Source organism: Chrysochloris asiatica, unplaced genomic scaffold (assembly GCF_000296735.1).
Source record: "Chrysochloris asiatica unplaced genomic scaffold, ChrAsi1.0 scaffold00047, whole genome shotgun sequence".
NCBI lineage: Eukaryota > Metazoa > Chordata > Mammalia > Afrosoricida > Chrysochloridae > Chrysochloris > Chrysochloris asiatica.
The window spans coordinates 7,105,133-7,119,321 of NW_006408565.1; the positions used below are offsets into that span (position 1 = coordinate 7,105,133).

A 14,189-nucleotide genomic window follows, 5' to 3' on the forward strand; every position below is an offset into this window, starting at 1 on the left:
AGGTGCCCGGTACCTTGAGTGGCTATGAAGTGATTTGACCTGTGGTAACCCTGGAATAGGAGAGGAGGCATGGTAAGACCCCAGGCAGTAGCCCCCTCACTCCCTTGGACCTTCAGAAGCATCACTCCCTCCCCCAAGGAACTGTCCCACTCTCATCCCAGGACCTCCTAACTGGGCTGAACTTGTCCTCCAGCCCCTGACTAAGAAGGGAAGTACAACTGACGCTGTCTTAACTGGGCAGCCCTAGGGTGGACATGACTCCTCTATAGACCTAGAGGGCTTCCCCACTCATAAACTGGGGACAGTTATTCACAGTCTGTTTGCAACCAGACTATCATCTGAAGATAAAGTCCAGAGTGACCCTGCCTTTTCCCCCACACTCCAGAAATCCTAATCAACCTCAAACCCAAGATTGAGTCTTGTCAGCTATTCCAGTCCCCTCAGGACAAGAAAAATGGCCAGTACCCCCACTCTCAGAGTTTGGGGAACCCAGACGAAAGTGTCAGGTTGAGAACACATGAGCAGAGGGATCACTCATGGCTTTTAGATAAAGTGAGTTTTTTTCCACCTTTAAAATCAATAATCATAATTGAGAGAACGTTTTTTAAGAATCTGTTATGGTCATGTACTATGCTGAGCACTTTCCCTTCATTATCTCCCACAAAAGAGAGGCCAAGAGCTATTTCATTCTCCATCCCAGAATCCTCAAGCTGTGGAAAAGAACCAGCCAGTCCCAACTGCTAATGTACACTCAAGGGAGTAAGTCTGGTGGCACACACATACAAAATAACTGGTCATCTCTGACAAATGCGTCTCTGGGGAAACAGATCACGTTTGTCAGATACACGGGGCATCTATCTCCATGGGTCCTCCCACAAGGCCTCACCTCTCTGGGGATCAGAGCCCACCAGACACCCAAGCACCAATGCGGGTCCTACAAGGTGAGGAGGAAGCACTGAAGGGCTGGTGCAAGAGAAAACCACCAAGCCCACTTCTTTGGCTCAAGTGTATGCCTTCAACATCGCTGTTGTTAGGTTGAGTCGGTACCGACTCATAGTGACCCTATGCACAGCAGAATGAAACATTGCCCGGTCCTGGGCCAACTCACAATTGTTGTCACACTTGAGCCCATTAATGCTGCCACTTTGCCAATCCATCTTGCTGGGGGTCTTCCTCTCTTTCTCTGACCCTCAACATAGCTCCTGGTAATTCACAGTACCAGGGTTCAAATCCCAAGCTAGACCACTTGCTAGGTGGATGCGCTTAGGGTAAATTCCTTCACTTCTCTGCCACAGCTTTCACATCTATAAAATGGGAATACTTACAGTATTTACTTGCTACAGCTATTGGGAGGAGGAAATAAAGAAATATGGCAAGTGTTTGGCACTAGCACTATTATCATGATTATTATTTTAAAGGCCAAACAGTGTCCTTGAAGATCCAAATAGTGTGGCTTTCAAGAGTTCCTGGGGTCGGAGGTGGTTTACTATAAGGGTGCCCATCGCAGTTCTGCCATGCAGCAGCTCTGTGACTCTTGAGCGCAAAGACAGCACTTCTCCAACCTTCTGGGGATTTGTTAAGAGGTAGACTTGAGTTCAGAAGGTCTGGGGTGGTCCTGGGACTGCATTTCCCACCAGTTCCCAGCTGAGGCCAATACTACTGGAGCATGGAACACACTGAGTAGCCAGACTCGACATGTCTATTAGCCTCTGCTCCTCCTCCACAACATGGGGACAACAGTGAGGTAACACCTCACAAACTCTGTGTGCACCTCCGTGCCACTCCCATAAAAATACACAAAATGAGGTGAAAGCTATGAATAGTTTAGAGGTTCCCAGAGTCACTCAGCCCTCACCACTGTGAACTGGTCCAAGTCTAGCCTAATCCCCTCCTGCTGTTGCATTAAAAGACCAGATGTCTCTGCTTCAGGTCTGGCTTCAAGGGCAAGAAGGTGGAGGCTGATGGGCCCATTAAAGGGCCAGCCACAGCTGAGTACAGGTTTGTTCTGATTGTTAGCTGCCATGGGTCAGCCCCAGTCCTGCACCATCCCCGTGTTGCTGGCAAACTAGAGCCCTGTGACCCAGAGGCTGGTATCTGGCTGATTTTCAGACATCACTAACTAGAGAGACTTCCTGAAACTTGTTCAGCATCTTAACAACTTGTGAACCACTGAGCAACCATGAGGCGCACTGACTGGACATCGAATCTGGCTCTTCTTTATGGAAGATGAGAATTCTGTCACTGAGCCTCCTCTGCACGCCACACCTAAAACCAATGTGCCTAGAATCGCACTTGAGAGCAAGGACCTCATCTCTGCTCAGTGCCCAGCATGGTCAACGGGTAGCTGAGGGATGCAGTTCAATGAAAATCAATCGATGTGCACAATAGCCAGTTACTCTAAACTTCAGCCCTATTACACATGCTTCTGCACGGTCCCAGTGTCCTGCTCTCTGGTCACTTGGAGGATAGTATGTGGTGCCACAGTCACACAAACTCAAAAAAATTTTTTTTAGCAAATAACCCTCAATAGCTGTATATCAACTTCTTAATTAATCCATGTATTACTACTGTACCGTTATATTACATAGAATACATGAAAATTGTTGTTAAGTGTTGAGTCGGTTCCGACTCATAGCGACTCTGTCTAGGGTTTCTGAGGAGCAGCTGATGGGTTTGAACTGCCAACCTTTGTAGTTCACAGTCCAATGTTGATCCTACAGCAGTGTTGATCCTACAGATCTGAAGGAAAGGTAATGTACCATCTGAGATGCCTGCTTTGGAGACCAGCAGTAGAGGACACTAGAGCTCACAAACCAGTATATTCTAGAAGCGCATGCCATGGACAGACACCTGCCTGGAGAGTGAGTAGGTGGAGCTGGGGGCAGGAGAAGGCCAGGCACCTGCACTGTGGACAAAACAGCCAGGGCATCCTGATGTTCCCCAAAGGGAGAGAACTACCAGTCCAGAGACAAAGAGCAACAGCTAAGGCTGTCTTTGAAACCCAGTTCTGCCCATTTAAAGCCATGTGACCTTGAGCAAAACATTTAACTTCTCTAAGCCTCCGTTTTTCCATTCTCTCAAATGGGGGTAAATATGGCACCTAGCTCGCAGGGTATGGTAAAGATGAAATTACGTGTCTCAAGTGCTGGCACACAGTAGGTGCTCAGTCAATAACATCTGTTAACTGGCTTTTGAAGAATTATTAAGCCAAGCCTTCCAAGGGCATTTACAGTCTGACAACAATATACCAAACGAGTGGGATTTACAAGTGAGTAGGTTGCTGTGTGGAAATTGAGAGGTACGGAATCATAATAAACCGTACTTGGCACCCTCTAATGGGCACTGAGGTTGGGCACGTCTACTGTGTTTCATGAGCTTAATATTCTTTTTAAACTGGAGAATTTTATAAGCCAACTGCTAATGTACACTCAAGGGGGTAAGTCTGGTGGCACATACATATAGAATAACTGGTCATCTCTGACAAATGCGACTCTGGGGAACCTATGACTTTGTATACAAAGCATCTCCAGGCTGTCTCAAACTTATAATGAGCACACAGTTGTGTAATCAGATAAATAGCAATAGAGATAGTTTCAAAAGAAAAAGGAAATAAAACAGAGAAAGTACCATAAAAATAGCAAACAATTCCATCAGCCATCAAGTTATAAAAAATACTATATATGGATTATGATTTCTTTGGTTATTTTTTATTCTTAAAAGTCCAAAGAGATGGCAATTAAAGAAACAAACAAACAGAATACCCAAACCAGTACCCTAAAAGCTCAAATTTGCGCAAAATTGAGGGCAACGCGATTGGGGTTGCATTTCAAGCAAACTGGTCAGAAGGGGATTTGAACCTTAGGAAAGCAGTTTTAAGGGGACTGGTTGTCTTTGCTTCTGTGACAACCTTGACCTCTAAGCAGCAGAGACAGGACCATGTAGGTCGCCTCCCGTTGGCCCCATCCCTCCCAGAGCCCTACAAAAGGTGTGACTAAGAAGGACTGGTCTGGAATGCTGGGACAGGGGGACTGAGGTGACAAAAGCTGGTGGCAGGGCCAGTGTAGAATGGGGGAAGCACCCCAACACTGTTGCCCTGTTTCAAGGCAGTGGAGGATGGGACAAGCTGCTCACACAGGGAAACTGTTGAGTCTTCAGCCCTGGGCAGCCCCAGCCAGGTTACTGAAATGGACGGTTGGTGTTGGGCACACGAGTGGAGGGGAAGGAGGACAGAGACAGAGAGAGACAGCCAGAGACTGTGAGAGAGTCTGAGGTACAGCCAGTCAGACAGACAGAAGGAGGAGAAGGGGAGAGAGATACTTACTTCTCGGTTTATCCGAATCTTAATGATTCCAGTGAGGAAACAGTACAAAGCAAAAGAGACAGATATTAGGCCAGAGGCAGATGGAGGTGGATGGAGCGCAGGAGCGGCCAGAATGGGAAATGGGAGCAGGGAGGCAGAGCAAGACTGGCGAGCCGGGCTGGGCCAGAGAGCAGGGAGAAGCCAGGGCCAAGGAGAAGCCAACTGGAACCTTGATGAGACAGAGGAGAGGCCCCTTGTCTCTGAAGCTGCCCAGCCCTCACCCCAGCCAAGGGAGAGGAAGGGAGGAGTGGGAGAAGGCAAGGAATGCCGGGAAACATGGGATAGCATGTCTGGCATCCAGGAGGAGGAGAAGAGGGAGAGGAGAGATGATCCCCCACTGCAGATACATGCCTTCTCCTCCTGCTCACCTTCAGGCCTTTGCTCACGCTGCTCCCCTACTCCGATGCCCTCCTCTCCTCTCCAGCCACCCACAGTCAGCTCAAGCCCACCTCCTCCATGCAGCCTGCCATGCCTAAACCTGGTTCTGCCACTAACTTGCAGTATGACATCAGGAAAACCATTCCTCTTTATTGGCCTGTGTTTTCCCATCTTATGTAAAAGGACTCATTTGTACAGATGCTTCTCTCTCTCCCCACTAGAACACGTATGTTCTAGGAAAGTAGGGTCTTTGCTGCCTACTGCTGTGTCCCTGGTGCCCAGCACAATGCCTGGCCAATAACGGATGCTTAAAATGTATTTGATAAATCATTTCCAAACATAGTTTCTGGAAGGGCTGGGGTGTCTGACACTTGAGTCTAGGCCTGCTGGTTACCCTGTCTCTGTGCCCCCACACCTGGTCCAGCCAGATCCATTCGCTGCAGTGAATGGCACATATAGCCTACCGGTTAACAGCAAAGGCTTTGGAGATTCAGACAAGTCAAGGTTTGAGTCCTTTCTTCACCACACACTAGCTGTGTGATTCAGCACAAGTTGCTTCACCTCTCTGAGCCCCAGTTTCCTCATCTGTAAAGTCAGCTCATGATACTAATTACCTCATAGGGTTGGAGAAATTATATAAAATGAAATATTGAGTCTAAAGTGCTTAGTACAGTACTTGGCATATTGTTACTGTTAAATGCTGTTGAGTCAGTTTTGACTTTTAGCAACCCCATATAGGGTTTGAACCACCAACTTTACGATTAGCGGTCCAGTGCTTATCCTACAGCACCACAACAGAAAACTGCTTGGCACATGGTGGTGGTGGTTGTATGCCATGGAGTCAGTTCTGGTTATGTGCCATGGAGTCAGAACCATCTCATAGTGACCCTGTACAGGGTTTCCGAGGCTGTAAATCTTTACGGGAACAGAAAACCTCATCTTTCTCCCACGGAACAGCTGGTAGTTTCAAACTGCTGACCTTAAGGTTCGCAGTCCAATTCATAACCATTACGCTACCAGAACTTAATAAACATGTCAGTTATTATTCTTAAAGTACAACTCTAATCATGGTCAAAACACTTTCACGACTCCCTAGTGCCCTAAGAAAATCTCAAACCCCATGACTGCCATTCACGGCCTTCACACAGCTCCAGCCCTGCCTGCTCTTCAGCCTCACTGGCTATCATGTCAATCCTCCAACCTCTTGGCCTCCCATCCACAGGGAATCCTTCCTCACCTCGAGGCTTAGCCTTCTGCCTTCTTCCTTTCTTTATCACCCAGGCCAACGCTGACCTGCAGGAAGCCTTCCCTGATGGCTGTGGCCCCTCTGCCCTCCCCCTCCTCTGAGCTCCCCTGGCACTGGCTGCAGGAGGTGAGCGAGGGGGCTCTGAACAGCCCACTGAGCCTCCATTTACTCTCTGGCAGGTTACTACCCGGCCTAGACAGTGAGCCTGGAGTTAGCAAGGCCAGGTCAGCATCCCCCACACAACAGGAGCTCAGGGTGTGGCCAGTGACAGCAGAAATGGTCAGGGCCAAGGCACTCACGTCTATATAGTTGGCGTTAATGTAGTCAGCATTGGGGTCTCCAAGCATTGGGTGGAGTTTCACTCGGTGGCGATCATCTGTAAACACAGAGCAGGTGCCAATGGCATGAGCTGGCGAACCCAGAATGGAAGCAGTCAGGGAAGGCTTCCTGGAGGCCAGGGCCAGGGCAGCTGGGGAACCTAGAGGTTCAGGACTAGCCAGTAGGTTCTGGGAACCAGCAGAGGCAGGACAGGCCAGGTGATAAAGTCTGGACTGTGGAAGCGAGTGGGCCAGAGGTTGCGTGATGGTCAGGCAATTATTAGCTATGTGACCTTGGGCCGGGGTTCAACCTGTCAAACCTCAGTTTCTTTATCTGTAAAATGGGGATTATAATATGAGAGCTAATGCATGTAACATGCTCACCACAGGATTTGGCACTAAAAAAACAAAAATGGCAGCCAATGTGACTATAATCTAAACCTGCCCCTCCCCCCATTTCTAGTTCTCTCCTACCCACTCCCCTTTCCATACCCTGCCCAGCACTCACAGGCAGGCATGGGCTCCTGACGACCACCCTTGAGCTTTTCTTTCTTCTTCGTAGCATCCCAGCCTTCAAAGAAGCTCTGCCAAATGGGAAAGTGGTCGTCAGTGCAGGAGGAGGACCCCTATGCTCAGATCCCTTCCCTTCAGGGACGAGACGTAAGCAGCATGGGAGCAAAGCCCAGGTTAAGGCTCGGTGCCAAAGTGGGGGGCCTCAAAATGAAGTCACTATGTTCCCCTATCAGGCAGGTACCAGGTGCAAAACCAAGGGATGTGTGTGGAGGGCCGTGTGAAAAGAGGGTCAGAATCCAGAGAAATTTTAGGTTACGAGTCCAAGTTGGGGTAAATCTAGATCTGGGTTGGGTCAAAGGGATAGGTCAGGGAAGAAGGTAAAGGTCAGGGTCAGATTAAAATTGGGATAAGGATAACGTCCAGTTGGAGGTAGAGCAGGATTCAAGTCAGAGTTCACGCAGGTCTAAGATTAGGGTCAGGATCAATACTGGACTGGGATTAGGTGAGAAGAGAGAGGTCAGGGTCACATGTGGCCATCAGCTCTGGATGAGGACTAGCATAAGGATCAGGGTCCAGGTGGAGGTAGCCATGCCATTCAAAGACAAGTTTCGGGTCAAAATTCGGATATGAATGAGAATCCAGATCAGTTTGGGATTAAGCTAAAGGCCTGGGTCAAGCCACAAAATCGTTAGGTTAAATTGCAGGGTCAGGGTCCCTGGCGAGGGGTCCTGGGCTGGCCGTGCACCTCGTACTCCTGCTTGAAGCCGTAGCCCTCGGCCGTCTTCATCTGGTTGATGTGCTGTAGTAGGTCAGCCACACGCACAGCCGGGTGCAGCTGCCCTGTGTGGTACGGGGAGCCCTTCCGGCCGCACGGCCGCCGTGGTGAGCCCCCCAGGAGGCTGCTGGCTTCGGTGACCCCTCCACTGCGCTGGTCTCCTGCAGTTAGGGAGGGAGGTTCTAAACATATGCCCCAGCCTGGGGACCCCGGATGGACAAAGGTGGAGGAGGATGGGGAGGGGTGAGATGGGGCACAGTGAATGTGGAGGGTGCCTTTATTGTTCATTTGAGCCAAAGCTATCAGGGCCCACCCTGTGTGACCCTGGGCAAGTCCCCTTCCTTTCTGCATTTCAGTCTTTTCACCTGAAAAAGGACCAGGTCAGGTCACGTGACCTCTGAGGCCCTCCCGCTCAGCTGTAAGGTAATTCTGTGTAGGATACCTTCAGTTCATCCCACTATTCTCAATGGAGGGGTGGGGGAGGTGGGAGGGTCGCTCCTCCCAGACTTCACCGCACTGCCAGCAGAGGGCAACACTCATACAGTACCTAGTACCCAAGATGTCTTTCTTCCTGTCTGTCCTATCTTTTCTTTCCCCAATCTGGAACACTGGCAATGCCCAGCCAGTAGCCCTACCAAAGGCAAGCAAATCCCGAAAATAGCTGCTACTGCCACCCCTTCTACAGATTAAAAGAAGACACCTGAATAGAGCCGTTTCTCCTATGCAACCATTTCCATTGTCAGCCTGTGCAGGGCCCTCAGCCAATGGGGGTAAAGGTCGAGAGATTCACAGTGTCCCCACATTCCCCATGGAAACTGTATCCCCAGTCCCACTGCAGTCCTTGGGCTCTTCTGGTCAACACCTCAAGAACATTCCCCCTTTCTCAGCCCCCAAGATCAGCTCCTGATGATGAGAAAGAATGCCCATTCAGCCACAACCACCTCCTACAGGCACCGGCACATGCTTACTTGTGGACCCCTCATTTCCCTCCTCCTGTCTGGGGTGAGGCTGCAAGAGGCCCACTCCAGTCCAACTCTAAGCATTTCTCCAGCTGTTCTCTGCCAGGCCAAAGCACTTAGGGGGACACCCTGTGTAGCCTGGATGTGTACCTTCTCACTCACCTGTACCTTCCCACATGCTGTACCCTTCTCCTTCTTTTTGTTTATGTGAAGTGATGCTCCTACCCAGTCTTTGGGTCTCCTCTGAAATGACCCTCATGGTGGGGGCAGGGGCGGGAGGAGAAGGGGGGACTTCCTTAGTGCCCTTAGCTTTCCTTAGCTCCATGGGCATCCATGATCCCTTTCTAAGGCAATCTGCTAATCATTTGTCTCACCCAAAGAAACTGTCTGCCTGGCTCAATACTCTAGTCCAACCCAGTGTGTGACCCATAATTCCTACTCAATGACTAATGGGCAGAATAAATACACAATCACCAAAACAGATCCCCTGCTGCGCCCTACAAAATGCAAACACGCTCCTGGCCAGGACTTGGGCTGCTCTCTGACAGGGAATTATAGCGGGCAGCCTTTCTTCAAAGACCTAGGTTATTGTGATTGTTAAGTACTGTGAAGTCGGCACTCAATATATGACTGGTCTTTGGAAGAGCTGCTTCCTCAAAGTAGAGTTGACCTTCATGACATGAAAAGAGCAAAACCTTCAGGTCCTTCATTTGCTTATGGGGCACAACTCAAAAAGGAGAAAATGCTGCAAACATCCATTAATAATTAGAACATGAAATTATGAAGTATGAATCTAGGTTGTATAAGGTTTCTGAGGAGCGGCTGGTGAGTCTGACCGCCGACCTTGTGGCTAGTAGTCCAGTGCTTATCCTACAGTCACACATCAGGACCACTAAAGACTTACGTTGTGTAATCGATTCCAACTCATATCAACAAAACTGTATGGGGTTTCCAAGGCTATAAATCTTGACGGGAGCAGAAAGTCTCCTCTTTCTCCTGTAAAGCTGCTGGTGGATTCAAACTGCTGACCTGGTAGTTAACAGCACAATTTGTCACCCACTACACTACCAGGGCTCCTTTCAAAGATCTACAGAGTGAATGAAATGGGACAACCTTTGTCACTTATACAAGGGAGCTTCAAAAAGTTCAGAAAGGGAATAAAAAGATCACAGAATTTCTCAAGCATTTAATAACTGACCTGCAAGATATTTTTAACACAGAAGTGACCTTCGATGGTTAAGTGTTAACCAATATGGTAGTCTTCCTAGCAGAAAGAATTTAACAAAATGAAACATGGCAGAAAGCATGAGACTACCCATCACAGGACTGAGATTCAGTAGCCAGAGTTGAAAGGAAGGTTGACCCCAACTAGCTTAATCCCTTAATTATTTAGTCATCAATTTACATCAAATATTAAGGCATAGTTTATATGAAATAAAATATATGCATTTGAAATACACAGTTAAGTGAGTTATACATCCCAGTAATCACCACCCCAACAAAGAATTATCTGTCATTCCTAAAGGTTTCTCCCTTTATTACAGATTTATTTCACCTTTTCTAGAATTTCATATAGATGGGCTCACACAGTACGCACTACTTTGTGTCAGTTCCTTAGTTCAGCATGTTTTTGAGATTCACCCATGTTGTTACATATATCAATAGTTTGTTCCTTTATAGCACTGAATAGTATGGTATGAATAGATCACATGTGTTTATCCATTCTGCTGTTGATGAGCATTTTGGCTGTTTTCAGTTTGGACCTATGGTGAAAATGCTGTCATAAACATTCATGTACAAGCCTTTGTGTAATTACATGTTTTTTATGAATAACTAGTAGTGGAATTCCTGGGTCACAGATTAAGTATAGGTTTAAATTTATAAGAAACTTCCAAACTGTTTTCCACATGTGTCTACACTTCCACTAAATATATGCGTTCCATTACTCCTTCTCATCAACAGAATAGTCAATCTTTTCATTCATACACATTCTAGTGGATCTCCCAAGAGGAAGGACTGCTAATTGGAAAATATGGCCTTGGTGATGGAAATGACCAGACAGAGCTGGAGCACACATGATAGAATTTTGCAAGCTCAATAACTTCTTCATTGCAAATACCTTTTTTCAACAACATAAATGGTGATGATACACGTAGACCTCGCCAGATGGAAAAGCTTGCTATCATCAGTCAAAACAAAGCCAAGAGCTGACTGTGCAATAGACCATCTTTGCTCATATGCAAGTTCAAGCTGCAGCTGATGAAAATTAAAACAAGTCCACGAGTGGGGCAAGATGGCAGAGTAGACAGATGTGTGAAAAAGCAGGCCTTCTGAAATAAAGACATGATACAACAAGCTTTAGAAGATAGGACAGAAAGGTGGATTGAGTGCTGACTAAAAGCAGAAGTTGAACAAGAGCAGAGAGAGAGGATTAAAATGGGCAGGCCACAAGCTGGTGTGGAGTGACACAGGCCGAATAAGCTTGTGTGAGCAGCTGTTAACACAGAGGCCTTCAGACACAGAACATGGCTTTAGGTTGGCGTTAGTGGGGATGCAGCAGTTCTCCCTTGTTCCATGCCTTCCTGGTAGCCAGGGTGTGTCCAGGCCCTGCTCTCATCAACCCAGTGGCCAGTGGCATCCTTCTGCACAGGCTCTACTCTGCCTGAGATGGGGTCCCAGGAGAGTCACCCCTTCTTCTGGAGGCCCATGAACCTACCCTGAACTACACTACACAAACAGGGAATAGAGAGCTGCATTCACACTTCCAGTCTCAATCACATCCACCAGGAGACAGGTGATGAGTGCCTAAGAACACAACATACAATCATCAATTAAAGTTAAATGCAATAACACCACAATGTCTCAGAGAAAACCATTTCATCTTATATGAAGAAATAAGACAGAATGCCTCAACAAGTGTCCAAAATACTGTCAGAAAACATAATGCCAGAAATGGTACCAGAACTACTTGATGAGGAATTTTAAAGAATGATATTTATGTGACTTCAAAGTATTGAGAGAAAGATCCAGGAAAACAAGGAGAACACAAATAAAACTTTAGAAGAACTCAGGAAAATACAAAAACAAACTCACATAAGAAATGAGAAACTGGAAGCCAGATAAAAATGGCAATTAGAAAGCCAAAAGATTAATATTACGAATTCAGAAATAGATGGTATATTGAAAGGGCAAAGAAGTAGAACTGAATCAATGGAAGGTCAAAATACTGAACTTGAAGACAGATATCTCAATATTCATCTGCTAGAGGAACAATCAAGAAGAAAATCTGAAGAAAGCCTAAGATTTATGTGGGACACCATCAATAACTTACATGTAATTGGAATTTCAGAACTGGAAGAGATACACACCCACAAAAAAAACAACAGAAAACTGTCCAGGAATTGTTGGAAGAAAACTTTCCTAACATCATGAAAGATGAGAAGCTAGCCATTCAAGAAGTTAAACAAACTCCAAACAGGATAGACCCCAAAAGAACATCACAAAGACATATTATAATCACACTTCTCAAAACCAAAGGCAAGGGGGGAAAAAATCCTAAGAGCAGCTCAGAAAAAAACAAAAAGTTACCTACAAAGGAGAACTAAAAAGACTATGGTCTGATTTCTCAGCAGAAACCATGCAGGCAAGAAGACAATGGGATGATATATATAAAATTCTGAAAGAAAAAATTGCCAATCAAGAATGATACACTCAAGGGAGAACAGCAGAGTGCGGGACCCTACCCAGATAAACAGTGATGCCAGAGATGAAGGCAGAGACCATGACATGGAGAGATGGAGCAGCTAGGAACTCTAGGACCAGAGAGGGAGAGGGGCTATGTGCACACAACCAGGGGGCAAGCTTGCAAGGCATACTCTTTGGTTGGTTGATGATACATGAGGGGATGGTAACCATGGCAATGAAACGATATATGATAGGATGAATGTAAAGCTAATCCTATCACATAATTCACAATAAAATATTTAAAAAAAAAAAAAAATATATATATATATATACATATAGCCTCAGAAAGCCTATTCAGGATCACTATGAGTTGGAACCAACTACACAGCACACTACCACCATCTCCACTGCCCCAGTTGGGCTGCTTACTTTTTACATAGAATATTAAAAATATAAAATGTTTTTATCAAAATAAACTTGTAAACCATTAAAAAAAAAAAAAGAATGGCATACTCAAAATGCCCAAACTTGCAGATAGCACCAATTTGATCTAACCTCAATTGCTTTATAATCAGAACTCAACTAGAAGAAGATTTAAAAAAAGAAAGAAAAATTCATAAAGGAAACAAGTGTAAATTGCTACAATTTGATGAACTTGACCTATACTTATTGATGTAGTAGCTCAAAATACCAACTGAGAGGGAAGGAGTCTTCACATCAAGTATCAATGCTATCCCCTCTGCATACAGGGTAGATTGTTGTTGTAAAGTGTCGTCAAGTCGGTTCCAACCCATAGCCACCCTGTATAGGGTTTCCAAGGAGACGCTGATGAGCTTGAACCACCAACCTTGCAGTTCAAATGGCTTCGCAGCCTGGCGCATTAACCCACAGCACCACACCAGGACAAGCAATTTAAACATTGGCTACCTAAAATGAAAAGAGCTCTGGTAGCGTAGTGGTTATGAATCGGCCTGCTAACCTCAGGGTCAGCAGTTCAAAACTACCAGCTGTTCTGCAGGAGAAAGATGAGGCTTTCTGCTCCCGTAAAGATTTACAGCCTCGGAAACCCTATACAGGGTCACTATGAGTCGGAACCGACTCCACGGCACATAACAACAACAACAATACCTAAAATAAGGGGGCGATAAAGGCATGATGTGACTGGCTTACAAGTTTTCAAGAAGCATTTTAGTTTAAGAGTGTGTGTGGGAATATAGAGTCCCCAGTGCATACTTTTCATCTTGTCTAGACAGATCTGGTGAAAAGAGATGGGGATAAATTCTTTTGATTCAAAAATGAGTAATTGTTAGCATGACCAATTGTGACTGTCACAACTGTAAAGGTAGAAGTTCTGTAACAAAAACAGGGGAGTAGTTAATCTTACAGTCCAGAAACAGAGGACCCTAGGACTATCAAGGGAGAAGAGCATAAGCTGAATGCAGGACCCTATCCAGAGAAACAGTAACACCAGAGATGGAAGCAGAGATAGGGATATGGAGAGGGAGCAGCTGAGGACTCTAAATTCATGTAAAGAGAGGGACTGAGTGCTGGTGGCTAGAAGGCAGGTTTGCAGAATGTGCCCTTTGGTTGTTTAAATTATTATATATTCCTGAGTGTTTTTGTATAAATCCCCCACCCCACCCCCAAGAAAAACATTGGGAATGAAAGCAAATACTGTTGAATAATGATGCACAGAGGAGATTGTAATCATTGCATTGAAACAATGATGTAAAGCTGATGTTCACTCATGTAAACTATCACTCAGTTCACAATAAAAATAAATAATAAATAATAATAATATAGATAGACCCAGAAAAATTGTCCATCAAATATGATGGCAAAATTAGGAAAATTCCAAATGAATAGAAATTAAAAGCATTTACAAAAACCAGACCAACCTTACAAAAAATACTAAAGGGAGTTCTTTGGACAGAGAAGCAACAATAGCAGATAACAA

At 45.9% G+C, this 14,189-nt stretch overlaps 1 protein-coding gene across 4 annotated transcripts in view; it reads right to left on the minus strand.

Moving 5' to 3' along the window:
- PTPRU (protein tyrosine phosphatase, receptor type, U) overlaps positions 1-14,189 on the minus strand; it is a 136,693-nt gene that overhangs the window by 12,513 nt on the left and 109,991 nt on the right. For 3 of the 4 annotated variants that reach the window (XM_006862200.1, XM_006862199.1, XM_006862197.1), the window contains 4 exons: positions 7,560-7,750; positions 6,810-6,885; positions 6,284-6,360; positions 14-50 (listed from right to left, as the gene is read on the minus strand). In XM_006862200.1, coding sequence (XP_006862262.1) covers positions 14-50; positions 6,284-6,360; positions 6,810-6,885; positions 7,560-7,750 — 381 coding nt within the window. Of the gene's footprint in view, positions 1-13; positions 51-4,321; positions 4,340-6,283; positions 6,361-6,809; positions 6,886-7,559; positions 7,751-14,189 lie in introns of all 4 variants that reach the window. The other variant, XM_006862198.1, reaches the window with a different exon arrangement.